Source organism: Hemitrygon akajei, chromosome 14 (genome assembly GCF_048418815.1).
Source record: "Hemitrygon akajei chromosome 14, sHemAka1.3, whole genome shotgun sequence".
Classification (NCBI taxonomy): Eukaryota; Metazoa; Chordata; class Chondrichthyes; order Myliobatiformes; family Dasyatidae; genus Hemitrygon; species Hemitrygon akajei.
Window position 1 is genome coordinate 45,667,330 of NC_133137.1, and position 17,643 is coordinate 45,684,972.

General features: G+C 47.5%; 1 protein-coding gene across 2 annotated transcripts in view; it reads left to right on the plus strand.

Annotated features, from left to right (window-relative positions):
- Positions 1-16,349, plus strand: part of gstt2 (glutathione S-transferase theta 2) — a 51,249-nt gene extending 34,900 nt beyond the window's left edge. Inside the window, exons 5-6 of one of the 2 annotated variants that reach the window (XM_073065957.1) lie at positions 15,248-15,343; positions 15,460-16,349. In XM_073065957.1, the coding sequence (XP_072922058.1) occupies positions 15,248-15,343; positions 15,460-15,477 (114 nt within the window). In that variant the 3' untranslated portion in view covers positions 15,478-16,349. Of the gene's footprint in view, positions 1-15,247 lie in introns of both variants that reach the window. The other variant, XM_073065956.1, reaches the window with a different exon arrangement.
- The last annotated feature ends 1,294 nt before the right edge of the window (positions 16,350-17,643 follow it).

The following is a 17,643-nucleotide window of genomic DNA, read 5'->3' on the forward strand; positions in this document are numbered from 1 at the left end:
ACTATAGACACACAAAAAAGCCCACATACATAATTGTGAAAGGGTTTGGGAGCAAACCTTGAGTAAATATCATTAGAGTTGTCAGACAAGTCAAAAATTCATGGGACCTGTACACAAAAAACTGGAGGAACTCAACAGGTCAGGTAGCATCTCTGGAAAGGAATAGAGAGTGGATGTTTTAGGCTGAGACCCTTCATTAGGACTCAGTCCATATTTCTGCTTTTTGTTGAAACATGACTTAACTCAGACATACCAAACAACTTTGTCAAATGGCAAGATACCAGTTGTTTAGAGCAGATGGTAAGAGCTCACTATGTGCAAGCCACATGGTGGTGACCTGTGCATGTTTATAAATAACAGATGGTGCAGGGGCGTATCCGCCATTCCTCCTTTTCCCTTCACAGTGAGTCAGGGTAAAAGAGGGTCTGTGGGAACAGCCCCTCAGACGCACCAGAAGAAACGCTAGAACTCCCGTAACAGCGTAATAGCGAAAGCCGGTGGAAACAGCCCACGTGCGTCCTTTTCCATTTGCCTCGAAATTGGTGGGTCTTGCAAAGGAAGAACGGTTTTAGCTAACAACAAAGGAAAATTCAGCCCCCACCGACTCTCGAAGGATTGACCTCATAAAAGGAATGGGCAAGTTTAACTCTCGCTCTTGACTCCAACCAAAGGCTGCAGCCTACAGCTTGAATGAACTAAAGTGACTTTTATATTTCAATTGGACAATACATTATCCCCTAGACAATGATAGAGCTATTTCTTATTGATTATTATTATACCCGCGCTTTTAGATTTAGTATTGACGAGGTGTATTATATGTATGTTTGGATTGATACTATTTTTGTGTATTTTTATCAATAAATACCGTTAGAAATAGTACCATCAGACTTCAACGGACCTCTCTATCTTTGCTGGTAAGTGACCCAGTTACGGGGTATGTAACAATTGGGGTTCTCGTCTCAGGATTTGACACCAAATTGGGAGGCCAGTGAATCAGGCTTGTAAGCCCAAACTTGGATCTGGTTACGCAGGTAGCCAGACAGGAAACCAGCAAAGATGGACGTGGGTGAATTTATAGAAAACCCGACTCTGGAGGCGCTAGAGGCGGCCACCAAATCAGACCTAATAAATATGGCAAAGGGGTTAAACCTCACAGAGGTGAAGTTGTCAATGAAAAAGCAGGAGGTGCGAAGGTCCATAACTCAGTATTATATTGAGAAGAATGTATTTGCAGCGGAGGTATTGGAAAATATCCCTGAAAAGGTACCAGCTAGTGGGACGGCTCAGTTAGAGTTGGAGAAATTAAGGTTGGAACATGCAATTAAGTTAAAGCAGCTGGAAGCAGCTGAGAAGGAAAAAGAAAGAGCCGAGAGAGAGAAAGAAAGGGCCGACAAACAAAGGGAGCATGCGCTCCAGTGTACAATGTCCGGTGTATGTTACTAAAAAGGGCTTCTTTGGTTTGTTACGAGTAGGAATGTTTCTTTGTCTGTTAAATGTTTCTCTCACCGTTGTTTCGCTTTAGAATGGCTGATATGGTAATTGTATTCATTTGTTAATCAATGGGGAATGTTATTGTGTTTTGTGAGGCTGGGAACTTGGGGGAGGGGTTGCGCGGGCTTGGGGGTGAAGGGAGTCGACAGGAGAGACGGACGAGGAAGGTGGACGGGCGCTGGACGGCTCGTAGGACCACCGCGACTGGCGCTAGACGGCTCGTAAGACCACCGGGTGGTCCCAGGGGATCTCCTTTTCCTCTAGACATATACCAGCCTGTTGGGTAAGTGTTACATTTGTGGGGTGCTGGTCCGGGATTGGATTGTCAGGGGGCTGTGGAATCGCGCAGGTAGTGAGCGGAAATGGAGAGAGAGAAAATTGTTCGCTGGTGCGGATTTGAAGGTGTACCGGTACAGTGCGCATGCGTAGTGAGCGGAGTGGATTTTCGAGTTTCGGGAGACGCGGTAGTGTGGGGGTTAAGTTTGGTGAAGGGTATGGGGCAGGTAGAATTGGTAGCTAGACGGTGTGGTAAAGAGATGGAGTCTAGCTGGGTGTTGGTTAGTACGAGTGCTGACGTCAGGACGTTGGAACTGCCGGCGATGGTCAGTGTACCGGGGGAGGAGGGGCTGTGGGGACTCCACACTCTCTCCGAGGATGAGGCTGAAGAGACATCGGAGGAGGAGCTAGAGCTAGAGGAAAACCCCGGAGAGGTGGCAGGCACTAGCAAAGGGAGGAGGGAGTCGTGACTAGGCCCCGCTCCCCAGGTAGGGTGGAAGCCTCCGAGCTGGCAGCCGCACTTAACTCCCTGGTGGGAGTGGCCGAGAGGCCACGGCTGAAGCTGGGGGTGTTCTCCGGAGCCAAGCCTACTCCGGACGGGGAGGTGGACTATGAGACCTGGATCGAGCATACGTCCTTGATGTTAGAGGAGTGGCCAGGCTCGGAGGAGGAGAAGCGGCAGTGATTGGTGGGAAGTTTGAGGGGTTTAGCAGCCAAAACAGTTCGGGAGTTGAAAGCGGAGAAGCCTGGGGCCTCAGTGGAGGAATGTATAGAAGTTTTGGAGGGAGCGTTTGGGTTGTCAGGGGAACCCTGGCTGCTTTTAGCAGAGTTCCAACGCCTGGAACAATGGAGAGGGGAAAAGCTCTCCGAGTACATATTTAGGATGGGGGGGATGCTCTCGGGGCTGCGGCGCCGGGGGATAGTGAAGGCGCCTGACGTGGCTAGCATGAGGATGAATCAGTTATTCAGTGGCTCTCTGGAGGAGGACAAGGTGGCGTGGACTATTCGGCAGGCTTATAGGAAAGGCCCCCCTCCATCTTTCGGGCAACTGATTAGAGAGGTGCGGGAGGAAGAGAGAGCGTTGGGGCGAAAAAGGGGCGCGGGCCTACGGGAGCGATCCTCAGCGATACAGGAAGTGGTGGCTGGGTGGAGGAATGACAACCCACCGGGAGTAGAGAATCCCCTCTGGAGGGGAGGGACAGGGGAGGTACCCACTCTCAGGGGTGACCAGTGCCGTGGGTTGGGAGTGGGAATCGTCCTGGGAGAGGAGGGGAGGCAGGCAGCGTGTGCTTTAACTGTGGGAAAGAGGGGCATTTCAGGCGGGACTGTGGGCGGCCGACGGTGTGCTATAGCTGTGGAGAGGAGAGACACTTTAGGTGGGATTGTGAGAGACCAGGAGTTCCGCGGAGGACAAGCCCCCCTGCGACTAAGAAGGGGGAGGTGTTGGGAAACTTAGGAGAGGCTCAGTGAGGAAACGGTCTGGAGCCTCTGGAGGAACACGTTCCCAGAGATCAGCCAGGGGACCACCGGGTGCCCACGCCTCTATTCCAGATGGGCTGGTAGGACCCCGTGCCAGTGTGGGTCTACGGATAGAGGGAGTTTACGCAAAAGCCGTTCTGGATACGGGATCGCAGGTGACCTTATTGTACCGGTCTTTCTACAACCAATATCTAAAGCATTTGCCCGTAGCCCCATTTGACGCCCTGCAGATTTGGGGTGTGAGTGAGGGTGACTACCCGTACGATGGGTACCTATCGGTGAGATTGGAGTTCTCGGAGGGCGATGTGGGAGTGTCCGAAGCTATTGAGACGTTGGTGTTGGTGTGTCCTGACCCGGTGGAAACCGGTGGTGCTGCCCTCCTGGTGGGGACTAATTCCCCCGTTGTGCGACGGCTCCTGGGAGCTTGTAAGGAGAAAGCGGGGGAAGACTTTCTGGAGACCCTCTCGGTGCATCCATTGTTTCGAGCAGTGTTCGAAGAAGGGGTTACCTCCCTCGGACTGGACCCAGAGTGTAAACGAGGGACGGTGTGGTGTACGCAGGCGAGGCCCAAGGTGATCCGACCCGGGGAGGTAGCACTAGTGATGGGGACCCCCAGATTCCCAGGAGTGCCGACGGGCGAAGCCCTGTTAGTAGACGCCCCAGACGATCTTGAAGGTGAGGCCCGAAGTGCAGGGACCAGGGGTGGTACATGCGAGGCGTATAGCTATAAGTGTCAGGAACCCCACGGCAAGAGACATCACCTTTAAGAGGGGAATGCCGCTGACACATCTGTTCCCGGTGACGGTAATGTCTAGCGCACCAGTGAGGACCCCTAACGGGGAGGGATCGGAGCATCGAAGGGAGCTGACCGCTGAAGTCTTTAACTTCGGGGATTCCCCTGTGTCGCCGGAGTGGAAACACAGGCTAGTGGAGAAGATGCTGAAGATGGAAGCTGTTTTTTCTCGGGGCGAGTTTGATGTTGGCTGCTCCAAAAGCACTCGCCACACCATCCGGGTGACGGAGGACACCCCGTTCAGAGAGAGATCCCGGCGGCTGGCTCCGGCAGATGTTGAGGACGTGCGGCAGCACTTGTGCACGTTGAAGGAGGCCGGAATCATAGCTGAGTCCCGAAGTCCTTATGCGTCCCCAATAGTGGTGGCACGGAAGAAGAATGGGCGAGTGCGCATGTGTGTTGACTACAGGACGTTGAATCGGCGAACTGTCCCTGATCAATATACTGTCCCAAGAGTCGAGGATGCGCTGGCCTGCCTGAGCGGTGCTAAGTGGTTCAGTGTGCTGGATTTAAGAAGTGGGTATTACCAGATCCTGATGAGTCCAGGCGATAAAGAGAAGACCGCTTTTATCTGCCCGCTGGGGTTCTTTCAGTTCGAACGAATGCCCCAAGGCATATCGGGAGCCCCAGCCACCTTCCAGAGGCTCATGGAGAGAACTGTGGGGGATATGAATCTGTTAGAGGTGCTGGTGTACCTGGACGATTTGATAGTGTTTGGATCGACTTTGGAGGAACATGAGGAGAGGCTGTTGAAGGTGTTGGGCCGGCTTAATGAAGAAGGGTTGAAGCTTTCCCTGGACAAATGCCAGTTCTGCAAGTCGTCGGTTAGCTATGTTGGCCATATCATTTCGCGAGAGGGAGTGGCTACTGATCCAACCAAGATAGAGGCCGTGACCACCTGGCCGAGACCCCAGAAAGTGGGCGCTCTGCGCTCATTTTTGGGGTTCTGTGGGTATTACCGGCGATTTGTGAAAGGATACGCCAAAGTGTGTCACCCGTTGACTCAGCTGTTGTGTGGCTATCCCCCGGTGGGAAAGAAAAGGACGGGGGACCAGAGGCAGGACGCTGGAGGATACTGGAACCCGCCGGAACCTTTTGGCTCGAGATGGGATGATCAATGTGAAGAGGCGTTCCGATCTTTGAAAAGGGCACTGACCCAGGCCCCAGTGTTGGCTTTTGCCGATCCCCAGAAGCCATATGTGCTGCACACGGATGCCAGTCGAGAGGGTCTCGGGGCTGTTCTGTACCAGGAGCATGGCAAAGCATTGAGGCTGGTAGCCTTTGTCAGCCGAAGCTTGTCGCCATCGGAGAGAAACTATCCCACTCACAAGTTGGAGTTCCTGGTGCTGAAGTGGGCAGTGATGGACAAGTTGGGCGATTACCTGTACGGAGCCAAGTTTGAGGTGCGAACGGATAACAATCCTCTCACTTATATTTTGACTTCGGCGAAGCTGGATGCCACAGGACATCGGTGGCTGGCGGCCTTGTCGGTATATGATTTCAGCCTGAGGTACCGGCCTGGAAGCAAGATTGTCGATGCGGATGCTTTGTCTCGTCGGGAGCCAGGGGAACAGGAGAGGGACGAGGAGTGGGAGAGTGTCCCTGCCCCTGGAGTGAAGGCTATGTGTCAGTTTGCTATCACCGTGAAGGCCGAGGGAAGAGGGAGGCTGGAACGAGCCGTGGACCATTTGGGGGGTTTTGACGATGCCATACCCCTAGCTTACTGTGACCTGACTGCACTGCGGACTAAACAGTTGCCGGAACTGAGTCCGGGGGAAGTGGCAGCTGCTCAGCAAAATGACCCGGGCATTGGCACAGTGTGGAGAGCGGTCGAGAGGGGGGATGGGGCGTTGGCTGAGAAGGCGAAACACCCATTCGTGCCCCTGTTGTTGAAGGAGTGGTCTCGGTTGAAGTTAAAGAACCAAATCTTGTACCGGGTAACGGCGCCTCCGGACCAACCCCACTGTTGGCAACTGGTCCTGCCGGAGGAGTATCAGCAGGCTGTACTCCAGGCCCTACATGATGATTCTGGACACTTGTGGGTGGAAAAGACCTATGGATTACTCAAAGACCGGTTCTACTGGCCCCGGATGAGGGGGGAAGTCGAAGAATACTGTAGGGGCTGCAGTCGTTGCATCCGGAGGAAGACCCTGCCCACGTTGGCGGCTCCACTGTCGCACTTGCAGAGTGCGGGACCTCTGGACCTGGTATGTATGGATTTTCTGTCGATTGAGCCTGACACCAGCAACACCGCGAATGTCTTAGTCATCACCGATCATTACACTCGCTATGCTCAGGCATTTCCCACTAAGGATCAGAGGGCGACGACAGTGGTGAAGGTGTTATGGGAGAAGTATTTTGTTCATTACGGCCTTCCCAGGCGAATCCATAGCGATCAGGGGCGGGACTTTGAGAGCCGCCTTATCCATGAATTACTGACTATGCTTGGGGTTGAGAAATCTAGGACTACCCCTTATCACCCACAGGGAGATCCGCAGTCAGAGAGGTTCAACCGGACCCTGTTGGATATGCTCGGGACGCTGGAGATTGGGCAGAAAAGCAGGTGGAGTCGTCATATTGGACAATTGGTTCACTGTTACAATTGTACTCGCAATGATGCTACCGGATATTCGCCCTATTATCTGATGTTCGGGCGGGAAGCGAGGTTGCCCATTGACTTGTGTTTTGAGGGTGAAGTGGGTGAATTACCCGGGAAGTCCCATCTAAAGTATGTGTCCGACATGAAGAGGGAGTTACAGCGGGCGTACGAGTTGGCTGAGGCGGCGGCTACCAAACAAAATCAGAAGAATAAGATGCAGTATGATCGAAAGGTGAAGTTTGTTCAATTATTGCCGGGCGACCGGGTCCTTTTACGGAATTTGGGACTCCCTGGTAAGCACAAGTTGGCAGATCGATGGGGGGCCAGCCCCTATGTAATAGAGAGCCAGATGCCGAACCTGCCAGTTTACCGGGTGAAACCTGAGGATGGGCAAGGGCCTATCAAGGTACTCCATCGGAATCACCTGCTGCCGCTGGGTCAAGCGGTGCAGGTGGATACGGAGCCAGAGTGGGAGATTACGCCTAGTACAAGGACTCTGCGAGGGCGCCGAGAAAGGGAAGAGCCCGCTGCTGAAGAGCGGAGATGGGTCCCTCGGCTGGAAATGGCTACTGATTCGGAAGAGGACGACTCAGATGAGTGGCCCCTGTTCCCATTTGCTGGTGCTCCAGTACCAGGAGAGGAGGCTCCTGGCCCTTCCCATACTGAATTGGGTGAGAGGAGGGAAGGTCCTGAGGGTCAGATGGAGAGGCAGCCAACTGTGGTGGGAGAGAGGGTGGAGCCCGAGCGTGAGCCGGAGAGATCTCAGGTGAGGGAGGACCCCCGTGAGGAAGGGGGTGAGGGTCTGTCAGGAAGACCTGGGGTGTCCGAGACAGTGGGTTCGCAGGTGGAGAGGGAGCCCAGTGGGGCAGAGGGGTATGGAGATCTCAGAGGATTAGGCGCCCCCTGGAGCGGTTGACATATGTGGTACCAGGAGAACCGAGTGTGATTTCTACTGCTCTGGGTAGTTATGTCACTGCTTTCTGCACCTGGGTGGGGTTTTGTGTGTTGCAAGAAGCTTTGGGGAACTCTAGTAATGCCATGAGGGCATGACATTTGCTGGTGGGGAGAGAATGTACAATGTCCGGTGTATGTTACTAAAAAGGGCTTCTTTGGTTTGTTACGAGTAGGAATGTTTCTTTGTCTGTTAAATGTTTCTCTCGCCGTTGTTTCGCTTTAGAATGGCTGATATGGTAATTGTATTCATTTGTTAATCAATGGGGAATGTTATTGTGTTTTGTGAGGCTGGGAACTTGGGGGAGGGGTTGCGCGGGCTTGGGGGTGAAGGGAGTCGGCAGGAGAGACGGACGAGGAAGGTGGACCACCGCGGCTGGCGCTAGACGGCTCGTAAGACCACCGGGTGGTCCCAGGGGTGACGACGTGGCTGTCGGATGATTCGTTGATTGAGCTCCTACGATGTGCACTACACTGACTGAACTTTGATAAGTTGGCGCCTTTTGTTTTGTTCTTTCCTTGTATATATATATTGTATTGCCTAATACTTCTTTAGTTAATGTTAGTAAATTCTATAAAGTGTATGTCATAACGGTATTTGGTGTGAAGTTGATACGGTGAGCAGCGCGAGGCATAAACTCGATTCTCACAGCACCTGCGTGTACGGGAGGTGGGTTGGTGTGTGGCTGGATCTCCTTTTCCCCTAGACATATACCAGCCTGTTGGGTAAGTGTTACATTTGTGGGGTGCTGGTCCGGGATTGGATTGTCATGCTCCAGTAAAATGAGTTAGAGGTGAAACGGGAGCATGAGCTCCAGCTAAAGGCGTTAGAGGTGAAAAGGGAGCATGAAATTCAGTTAAAACAGCTGGAAGCAGCCGAGAAGGAGAGAGAGAGAGCTGAGAAAGAAAAGGAAAGATCTGAGAAGGAGAGAGAGTATGAGGAGGCAGAGAAACAGGAAACATGCCTTGGAGATGGAGAAGTTAAGGCAAGAGCGAAGAGATTCAGGGTCAGACCGAGAGGAGCGGTTTAATGTTAGTCGGGAGTTGAGGTTAGTACCTCCGTTTGAGGAGACGGATGTTGATAGTTATTTCTTGCTTTTTGAGAAGGCGGCAGTGAATCAGAAGTGGCCCAAAGAGCAGTGGGTGGCGTTGTTACAAAGTGTGTTAAAAGGGAAGGCACAATGAGCCTATGCGGCATTGTCCATGGAGGAGGAAGAGGCGGAGAGTTATGACAAAGTAAAGGCGGCCATTCTCCGGAGTTACTAATTAGTACCTGAAGCGTATAGACAAAAGTTCAGAAATTTAAAGAAAGGGTGGAATCAGACGTATACCGAGTTTGCGTATGAGAAGGGTGTGCTCTTGGACCGTTGGTGCACAGCAGAGATAGTGGAAGAGGATTTTTGGCGTCTCAGGGAGTTAATTCTAATTGAGGAATTTAAAGGTTGTGTTTCGGAGGATATCCGGACGTATTTGAATGAGAAGCTGAATAAGTCCATCTCCGAATTTGCTAGGTTCGCAGATGAATATGCCCTAACCCACAAGACAAAGTTTTCCTCGAATAAAAGTTCCCAGAGAGACCGTGGGAACGATCGAGAAAGTCCGCCGGCTGAGGCAGAGGTCCCGCCGGGAGCTAGTGGTAAGGTTGGGGAGGAGAGGCCAGACGGCCAGAGATTTCCGGGCTTGACCTGTTTTAATTGTGGAAGGGGGGGGGGGGACATATTGCATCTAGGTGCTTTGCTCCAAGGAAGGAGACAGGAAGAGGGAAAGCAGCGGTCCCTATCAGATGTGCCGTGGTAGTCAGTAAATCGACAAGAAATCCCCGGGTAAACAGAGTACGAGAAGGGTCTGAGACTTGTATGTCAAACGGAACCGTGTCTGTGAGGGAGGGAGATACACCAGTTCCAGTACAGATCTGGAGAGACACGGGCGCTGAACTGTCATTGATTAGCAGTAAGGTACTAGATTTTGGTCGCAAGACGGGAGTGGTAGCTGTGAAAGGAATAGGAAAAGGGACAGAAATGGTGCCCTTGCATAAGATCATTATGAATTGCGAGCTAGTCTCTGGACCAGTTGAAATGGGGGTGCGATCAGAATTCCCAAGAACTGACATGGACGTCCTTCTGGGTAATGATTTAGCCGGTGGTAAGGTTTGGTCAGCAATGACACTGACGAGCCGGCCGGTGAGCGTTGCGGTCCCGCCCCTAGATTCCAAGATCTATCACGCATGCGCGGTCACTCGCAGCATGTCGAGAAAGGCAGCTGAGACAGAGAGCAGTTTAAATCAGGCCAGTATCGATTTGGCCGAGACGTTTTTACCGACCCTGTACCAGGAGGGTGGAAAAACGGAGAACAGGAAAGTGAAAGAGAGTAAGGGGGAGGGGGTAGACCTGCCCTTAGCGAGGAGAAAAGTTCTAGAGGCACGAAATAAAGATGAGAAACAGATAGAGCTGTTAAAGGGTCCAGAGTTGGACATGGATGATCTGTCTGGTTTGGCAGAACTGTTTGAAGAAGTTGAAAATTCTAAAGGTGTTCCTGATAATGAAATGAGGGCAGTCCTAGATGAAAAGGATGCCCTTACCTTGAAGAAGTCTGCTGGGTTGGCAGATGAGGTTATTTCCGCCTGCGGGGTTGAGTTGACCCCGGAAGGGAGTTGCCCAGAGAGTAGCTGGGAGAATCAGGGGAATTTAGAATTTGGACCGGATACGGGTATTGAAAGCCTGGAAGGGGCAAATGTCCCATTTGAGTGTGTCAAAGATGTGGATGCACGTGGTACTGAACCTAGTAATGGAGCTCAGAAGGAGTCTGAGGTATTTGATTCAGTTGAAAAGGAATGCAGTCCTTGTGGGTCAGATAGACTTGGTTCAGTGAAGTAAGGGTTAACCTTGTTAATAGTGGGAAGTGCGAGTTCCCAGGTGTTTGTGCTCGAAGGTGTGTTAAGAGTTAGTGGGGAGATGAATATTATTATTGAAGGAAAAGGGAAATATGTAGTTCCCAAATTGAATGAAGAAAATTTAAAGGCTGGACTGATATCAAAGGCAGCAACCAGGCTACAGAGACAATGGCGTGGTACCACAAGGCCTGTGGCTCAATTACAGGTTGCGTTGGAAGGTAACGGGGCCCCACACGCTATTGTTATTCCAGAGTGTGGTGTGAAAAGGCAGAATTTGAAATGCGTTTTGAACAAAGAGGTTGAACTGAAAATTAATAGCCTGAAGGGTCCTGAAGAGAAAACTAGCAACTTGCATAAAATTAAAGAATTGGGTGGAAATTCAGAAGATGGTCTAAGTTTGGAACACATTGTTGATAAAATAACTCCTATGGAAGGAGCGGACGAAAGCCTATTTCGCCAGGGTGCACAAAATCCCCACGTGGGAATTAACCGGAAAAGAGGCGAGGGTTAATGGGACGCCATTTTTAAATAGCAGAAACCGGTTTTACGGGATTTCGACAAAGCATGTGAATAATAAAGACAACCCCATGGAAGCCTGCCTGTTAAGTTTGAAAGCAACATAAAGATTAGTATTTGCATGAACTTTTGTAGTATACCCGTAAGCTAAGATCACAACTCTAGTTTTTGTTTGCTAAAGAAAAATAAGACCTACAAATAGGTGGTTATTAAATTGGAGTCTGATGCTACAAGACTTTAGTAAGGTACAAGATGTTAAGATATTGAAGGAAGTGATAATGTGCTCGCGGACTGTTTATCTAGATGCTGAATTGAATGTATAACTGTTACTCTGTAGAAAAAAAAACTTTTGTATTGTGTTGGATTCTAAAACCCTGTAAGACTCTGTATTACTTCGTTTTTTTCCGATGGTAAAAAACGCGTTGAAGAAAGGGGGTGTTACGCCTGAGCCCCCTCCTTTTTGAGAATCGCAAGATCGCTATTAATTCAGGTCAGGAAGCCCAGGAAATGAGAGCGAGACGTTTGGAATGTTTGGCCCTTCGGCGATACAAAGCCACGGAACAGGTCATTGTCTTTTGGAGACGTAATTGTGTATTGAGTACTGTACGATTCATCGAAGCCCCCCCAGGCAATGAACCGAGGGGGGTTGGTGGAGGGATTGCACCATCCCAACCTGATTGACATCTGAGACCCTGTGAGTCAGGATAAAAGAGGGTCTGTGGGAACAGCCCCTCAGACGCACCAGAAGAAACGCTAGAACTCCCGTAACAGCGTAATAGCGAAAGCCAGTGGAAACAGCCCACGTGCGTCCTTTTCCATTTGCCTCGGAATTGGTGGGTCTTGCCACGGAAGAACGGTTTTAGCTAACAACAAAGGAAAATTCAGCCCCCACCGACTCTCGAAGGATTGACCTCATAAAAGGAATGGGCAAGTTTAACTCTCTCTCTTGACTCCAACCAAAGGCTGCAGCCTACAGCTTGAATGAACTAAAGTGACTTTTATATTTCCATCGGACAATACATTATCCCCTAGACAACGATAGAGCTATTTCTTATTGATTATTATTATACCCGCACTTTTAGATTTAGTATTGACGACGTATATTATATATATGTTTGCATTGATATTATTTTTATCAATAAATACTGTTAGAAATAGTACCATCAGACTTCAACGGATCTCTCTATCTTTGCTGGTAAGTGACCCAGTTACGGGGTACGTAACAACATTCACTACGTTCTTCAGCATTTGGACTCCCCAGCACTTGTGTGAGGATCTTGTTAGTGGATTTTAGCTCCACCTTAAACACTATTGTTCCAGAGTTGCTCCATAGCAAGTTAAACATAGAACATGGAATAGTACAGCGCATTACAGGGCCTTCGGCCCACAATGTTGGGCCGACCCTCAAACTCTGCCTCCCATATAACCCCCCACCTTAAATTCCTCCATATACCTGTCTAGTAGTCTTTTAAACTTCACTAGTGTACCTGCCTCCACCACTGACCCAGGCAGTGCATTCCACACACCAACCACTCTGAGTAAAAAATCTTCCTCTAATATCCCCCTTGAACTTCCCTCCCCTTACCTTAAAGCCATGTCCTCTTGTACTGAGCAATGGTGCCATGGGGAAGAGGCGCTGGCTATCCACTCGGTATCTATTCCTCTTAATATCTTGTACACCTCTATCATGTCTCCTCTCATCCTCCTTCTCTCCAAAGAATAAAGCCCTAGCTCCCTTAATCTCTGATCATAATCCATACTCTCTAAAACAGGAAGCATCCTGGTAAATCTCCTCTGTACCCTTTCCAATGCTTCCACATCCTTCCTATGGTGAGGCGACCAGAACTGGACACAGTACTCCAAGTGTGGCCTAACCAGAGTTTTATAGAGCTGCATCATTACATCGCGACTCTTAAACTCTATCCCTCGACTTATGAAAGCTAACACCCCATAAGCTTTCTTAACTACCCTATCTACCTGTGAGGCAACTTTCAGGGATCTGTGGACATGTACCCCCAGATCCCTCTGCTCCTCCACACTACCAAGTTACACTGCCATACTTTGTACTTTGCCTTGGAGTTTGTCCTTCCTAAGTGTACCACCTCACATTTCTCCGGGTTGAACTCCATCTGCCACTTCTCAGCCCACTTCTGCATCCTATCAATGTCTCTGCAATCTTCGACAATCCTCTACACTATCTACACCACCAACAAAAATCATGAAAGGTAGAAGTCCCAGAACAGATCCTTGTGGGACACCACTAGTCACAACCCTCTAATCTGAATATACTCCCTGCTCCACGACCCTCTGCCTTCTGCAGGCAAGCCAATTCTAAATCCACCTGGCCAAACTTCCCTGGATCCCATGCCTTCTGACTTTCTGAATAAGCCTACCATGTGGAACCCAGCTAGCAGTACCCTACACTATCTGTCAGTGGATTACATCCTTCCTGATAGGAAGGAAGCAGTATGCAAGGCTGGATCTTATCCGATCTAATGTAGAACATAGAATAGTATAGCACAGTACAGGCCTCTTATAATGTCTAGAACAAGCTCTCCCCAGCGATGTGTTCTTTCAGTCCTGCTGTTCTCACTTTATACAAATGACTGTACATCCACAAAACCATTCAATCCTAAAGCCATTCAACAACTATGGTTGGGCTCATCTCTAAAATTGATGTGACCTGCTATCAAAGAGAGGTAGACTGTTTTACAGCATGGTGCACTTGTAACAACTTGGAGCTGAATGCTATCAAGCCAGAGGAAATTAGGATTGACTTGCGTTGACAGCCCCTACAAAGTACTGGTCAGGCTGTGTCTGTGGTTGGGTCTTTCAAATTCCTGGGGATTACTATTACCAATACATTATGAGCATCACAAGAAAAGCCTAGCAGAGATTGTTCCCCGTATGCCACTTTAAGAACATCTCAGGGCATATCCTGATGAATTTTTACTTGGCCATCATTGGGAGTGTTGTGACCACCTCTATCACTGTTTGGTTTCCCACTGCCTCTTCCCTCTCCAAGTTCAGGTTGCAGCAAGTGGTCCACTCAGTGAAGATTATTGGCTGTCAGTTACTGACATTAAAAAATCTGTTCATTGCCGGAGTGAAAAAGAGCTGAAAAAATTACTGGTGACTCCATCCACCCTGGCAGTCAGCTATTCATCAAATTGCCATCAGGGAGACACCACAAGTCCATAACCTCCAGCACTACGTGTCAATTCTGAAGCTTCTTTCCTGTAGCTATCCAGGTTCTCAACAAAACTCACTCGGGTGTAATACCCTGACTGTCCCTACACAGCATCCAGTAAATGGTCTTTCTTGATATCCTTGTCCAATTGATAATTATTGAGTCTGTTCACATTTAAGTTTGGTGATTAGCATTTGCATGTGACCATTCTGCTAATTGTTGATTGTTCATGGTTGCTTGCACTATTGTCTTGTAAATTAATGGTTGCTATTCTGTTGTCCTGTGTTTTATACTTGGCATTGAACCACAATCCATTCTGGGATGTTTCACCTACTGGCAAACTGATTATGAAAATTTAAATGATGCCAAGTTAAGATAATTAACATTTAATATCTTAAAAAGTTACTTTCATATAACAATTCCCAAACTGGGGTCTATGAGGTTTACAAGGTGCATAACAAAAATTCATTAGCTGGTGTCAACACAACTACATCACACTGTGTATCCATGGCTTTGTCCTTTCACTTCTTTATACAGGAGTTCCAGTCTACATTGTATTTGGCCTGGTTTGCTAAAGTCCAGCATGTTGCCTGCACTAATGTATGCTTTTTAGTCAGGGTGAAGGGGCTTAGTGACAGTCAATTTTGCTACAGAAGAGATCTCATGCAGAATATTTTAAAGTGACAGATACAAAATGTTGGAGGAAATCAGAATCCAGAATTGCCCTTTCTTTCCAGTCCTGATTAACATGAGCTCAGTTTATTCCCCTTATAAATGCTGCTTGACCTGCTGAGTTCTTCAGGCATTGTGTGTGTTGCTGCAGATTTTCAGTATATGTAGACTCTCATGTTTAATATATTTTAGAGCCTCTACTGTGTAAGTTATAAATGTGGGTAAATTTGCATTTGACAATATAATATAAAAATGATTTCTTCACTCTTCCTTGCATCTTCACATTGGTGCAGCTGAAATCATTATCATTGCTACTTAAGTTGTGCTGAGATTGTACTGACATACATGATTTAAGCTTTTGAATAATTTGTATCTGTTGTTTAAATACAGCCACTTGGAGCTAATCGAGACATACTACAAGATCATCCAAAGTTGGTCGCCTGGCATAACAGAGTACGGTCATTTATAGGAAAGCCATTTGATGAGGTGCATTCCTACCTTTATCAACTGAGAAATAAAGCCAGACTTTAAAGCTGAACTACTATGAAATTCAGCATATTTCACTTAGACTCTTGGTATTAATTCATTCTTTTAAACTACAGGCAGTCCCTGGGTTATGAACGTCCAACTTACAGACAACTTGTACTTTCAAACGGACTGCCATAAAGCTCAATAGTTCAATACAGTGGTTCGTAATAATGAACGCATGCACTACAGTGGTTCATTGGCTCAAGGAAGGAGAACGCTGTCCGCCATTTTAAGTCGGATCACATTGCTGTTAACAGTGTGTTGCGTGTGTAACTTTGTATTTGGCTTAAGTTTTTCTCTTATTTACCCTTTCTTATAACCATTCTTCCAAAGCGTAAATCCGATGCAAGTGTTGGTGATGCACCAAAGAAAAGGAAAATGATTACTGTTGATAATAAAGTGGAAATAATAAAACGATTGGAAAGAGGTAAAACGTCATTGAAAAACTGTTAGGCTACAGTCGGTCAACGATCGGAACAATTTTAAAGGATAAAGTGATGATAGCATTTGAGGAAGAAGACTGGGACCTAAAAGCTCCAGAACCAAAAATGTTTTTGACAAAAGAGTTACCTGAAGCCTTTCGTCTCATTGAAGCATGGATGGCAAAGTTACATGAGCAAGAACTAATATAAGGTTCAGCAAAGTTTACCGTACAATTACCGAGGGCCTCTGCTGCTATTATGACGAGAAAAATAAAAGCTCTGCATAAAAAGGAAAAATATATACTATATACTAAGACAAACATTTGACTGACTGACACTAAATAAGAACCATATGTACCTGTTCTGCCTTACCCACAAATTTGACTTAAAGACAGACATAGGAATGGATCTCTTTTGTAACCCGGGGACTGCCTGTACATGCTTTGACACAAGTGTCTTTTTCTGTTGATCAGTATCAAAAAAGCCAAATTAAATTCACTGTGATTCAGTGTTGTAAAACAGTAAAACATTAAAACTTCCAAGGGGAGCGAATTTTTTTTTTTTATATATAGACACTGTTTCCCATTTTACCTCCTTGTATTTTCTTCTTTATTTGAAAACATAATTGGTCGTGATAGAATAATGGGACAAGAGAAGTTCTGTGCTCGTCTTAAATCAGCAGATTTATAAAGTTCAGATGATTACCTGACCTTGGATATGGGATAATTAAATCTTACTCCAAACTGCAAATGATGGTCCTTTTCAAAAAGACCTTTTTTTGAATAGCTAGATATGAAGTATGTGATCCTATAGGTCTACATTTGAGGGTCAGATATTACCTAGTCTGGAGATAGTGCTGTATTAAACTAATTAATCAATGATTGAATACAGGGAAGTGCTCTCATAAAAGTCTGAGATTCATTTTCTTGCAGGCATTCTTTGTTCTTTACTTTCAACTTTTAAGTCTGTCTTATTGTCATAGTGCACTAATTCTTACATACGTTGGTGACTGTGACAGTGAAGGAAATGGCCATACAGGGGTTTTAGTAAACAGGTAATTATCAAACTTTCCTTCATATTGATCTCAGTACACTGCATGTGTTCGAGGTCACAGAATTAGATAGATAGATACTTTATTCATGCCCATGGGGAAATTCAACATGTTTTCCAATGTCCCATACACTTATTGTAGCAAAACTAATTACATACAATACTTAACTCAGTATAAATATATGCATCTAAAATCACCCTCTCAAAAAGCATTAATAAATAGCTTTTAAAAAGTTCTTAAATAGTTTATTAAAATACATTGAATGGTAACTTAAGCTCAGTCCTAACCCCGGCACTTTAACATATCTTACCCCTGGCGGTTGAATTGTAAAGCCGAATGGCATTGGGGAGTAATGATCTCTTCAGGAGCATTGCATCGATAGCAACCTGCCGCTGAAGCTGCTTCTCTGTCTCTGGATGGTGCTATGCAGAGGATGTTCAGGGTTTTCCATGATTGACCGTAGCCTACTCAGCGCCCTTCGCTCTGCTACCGATGTCATACTCTCCAGTTCTGTGCCCACGACAGAGCCCGCCTTCCTTACCAGCTTATTAAGACGTGAGGCATCCCTCTTCTTAATGCTGCCTTCCCAACACGCCACCACAAAGAAGAGGGCGCTCTCCACAAATGACCTATAGAACATCTTCAGCATCTCACTATGAGGTACCAGTTTACTCTATCCCAGCAACTAATCTCCTTTCAAATTTCTCACTCATGATTGTAGTTCAGGACAAAAACAGTTAAAATTTCTGCACCCTGTATCCTAATCCAAATGTTCTATTAAATGC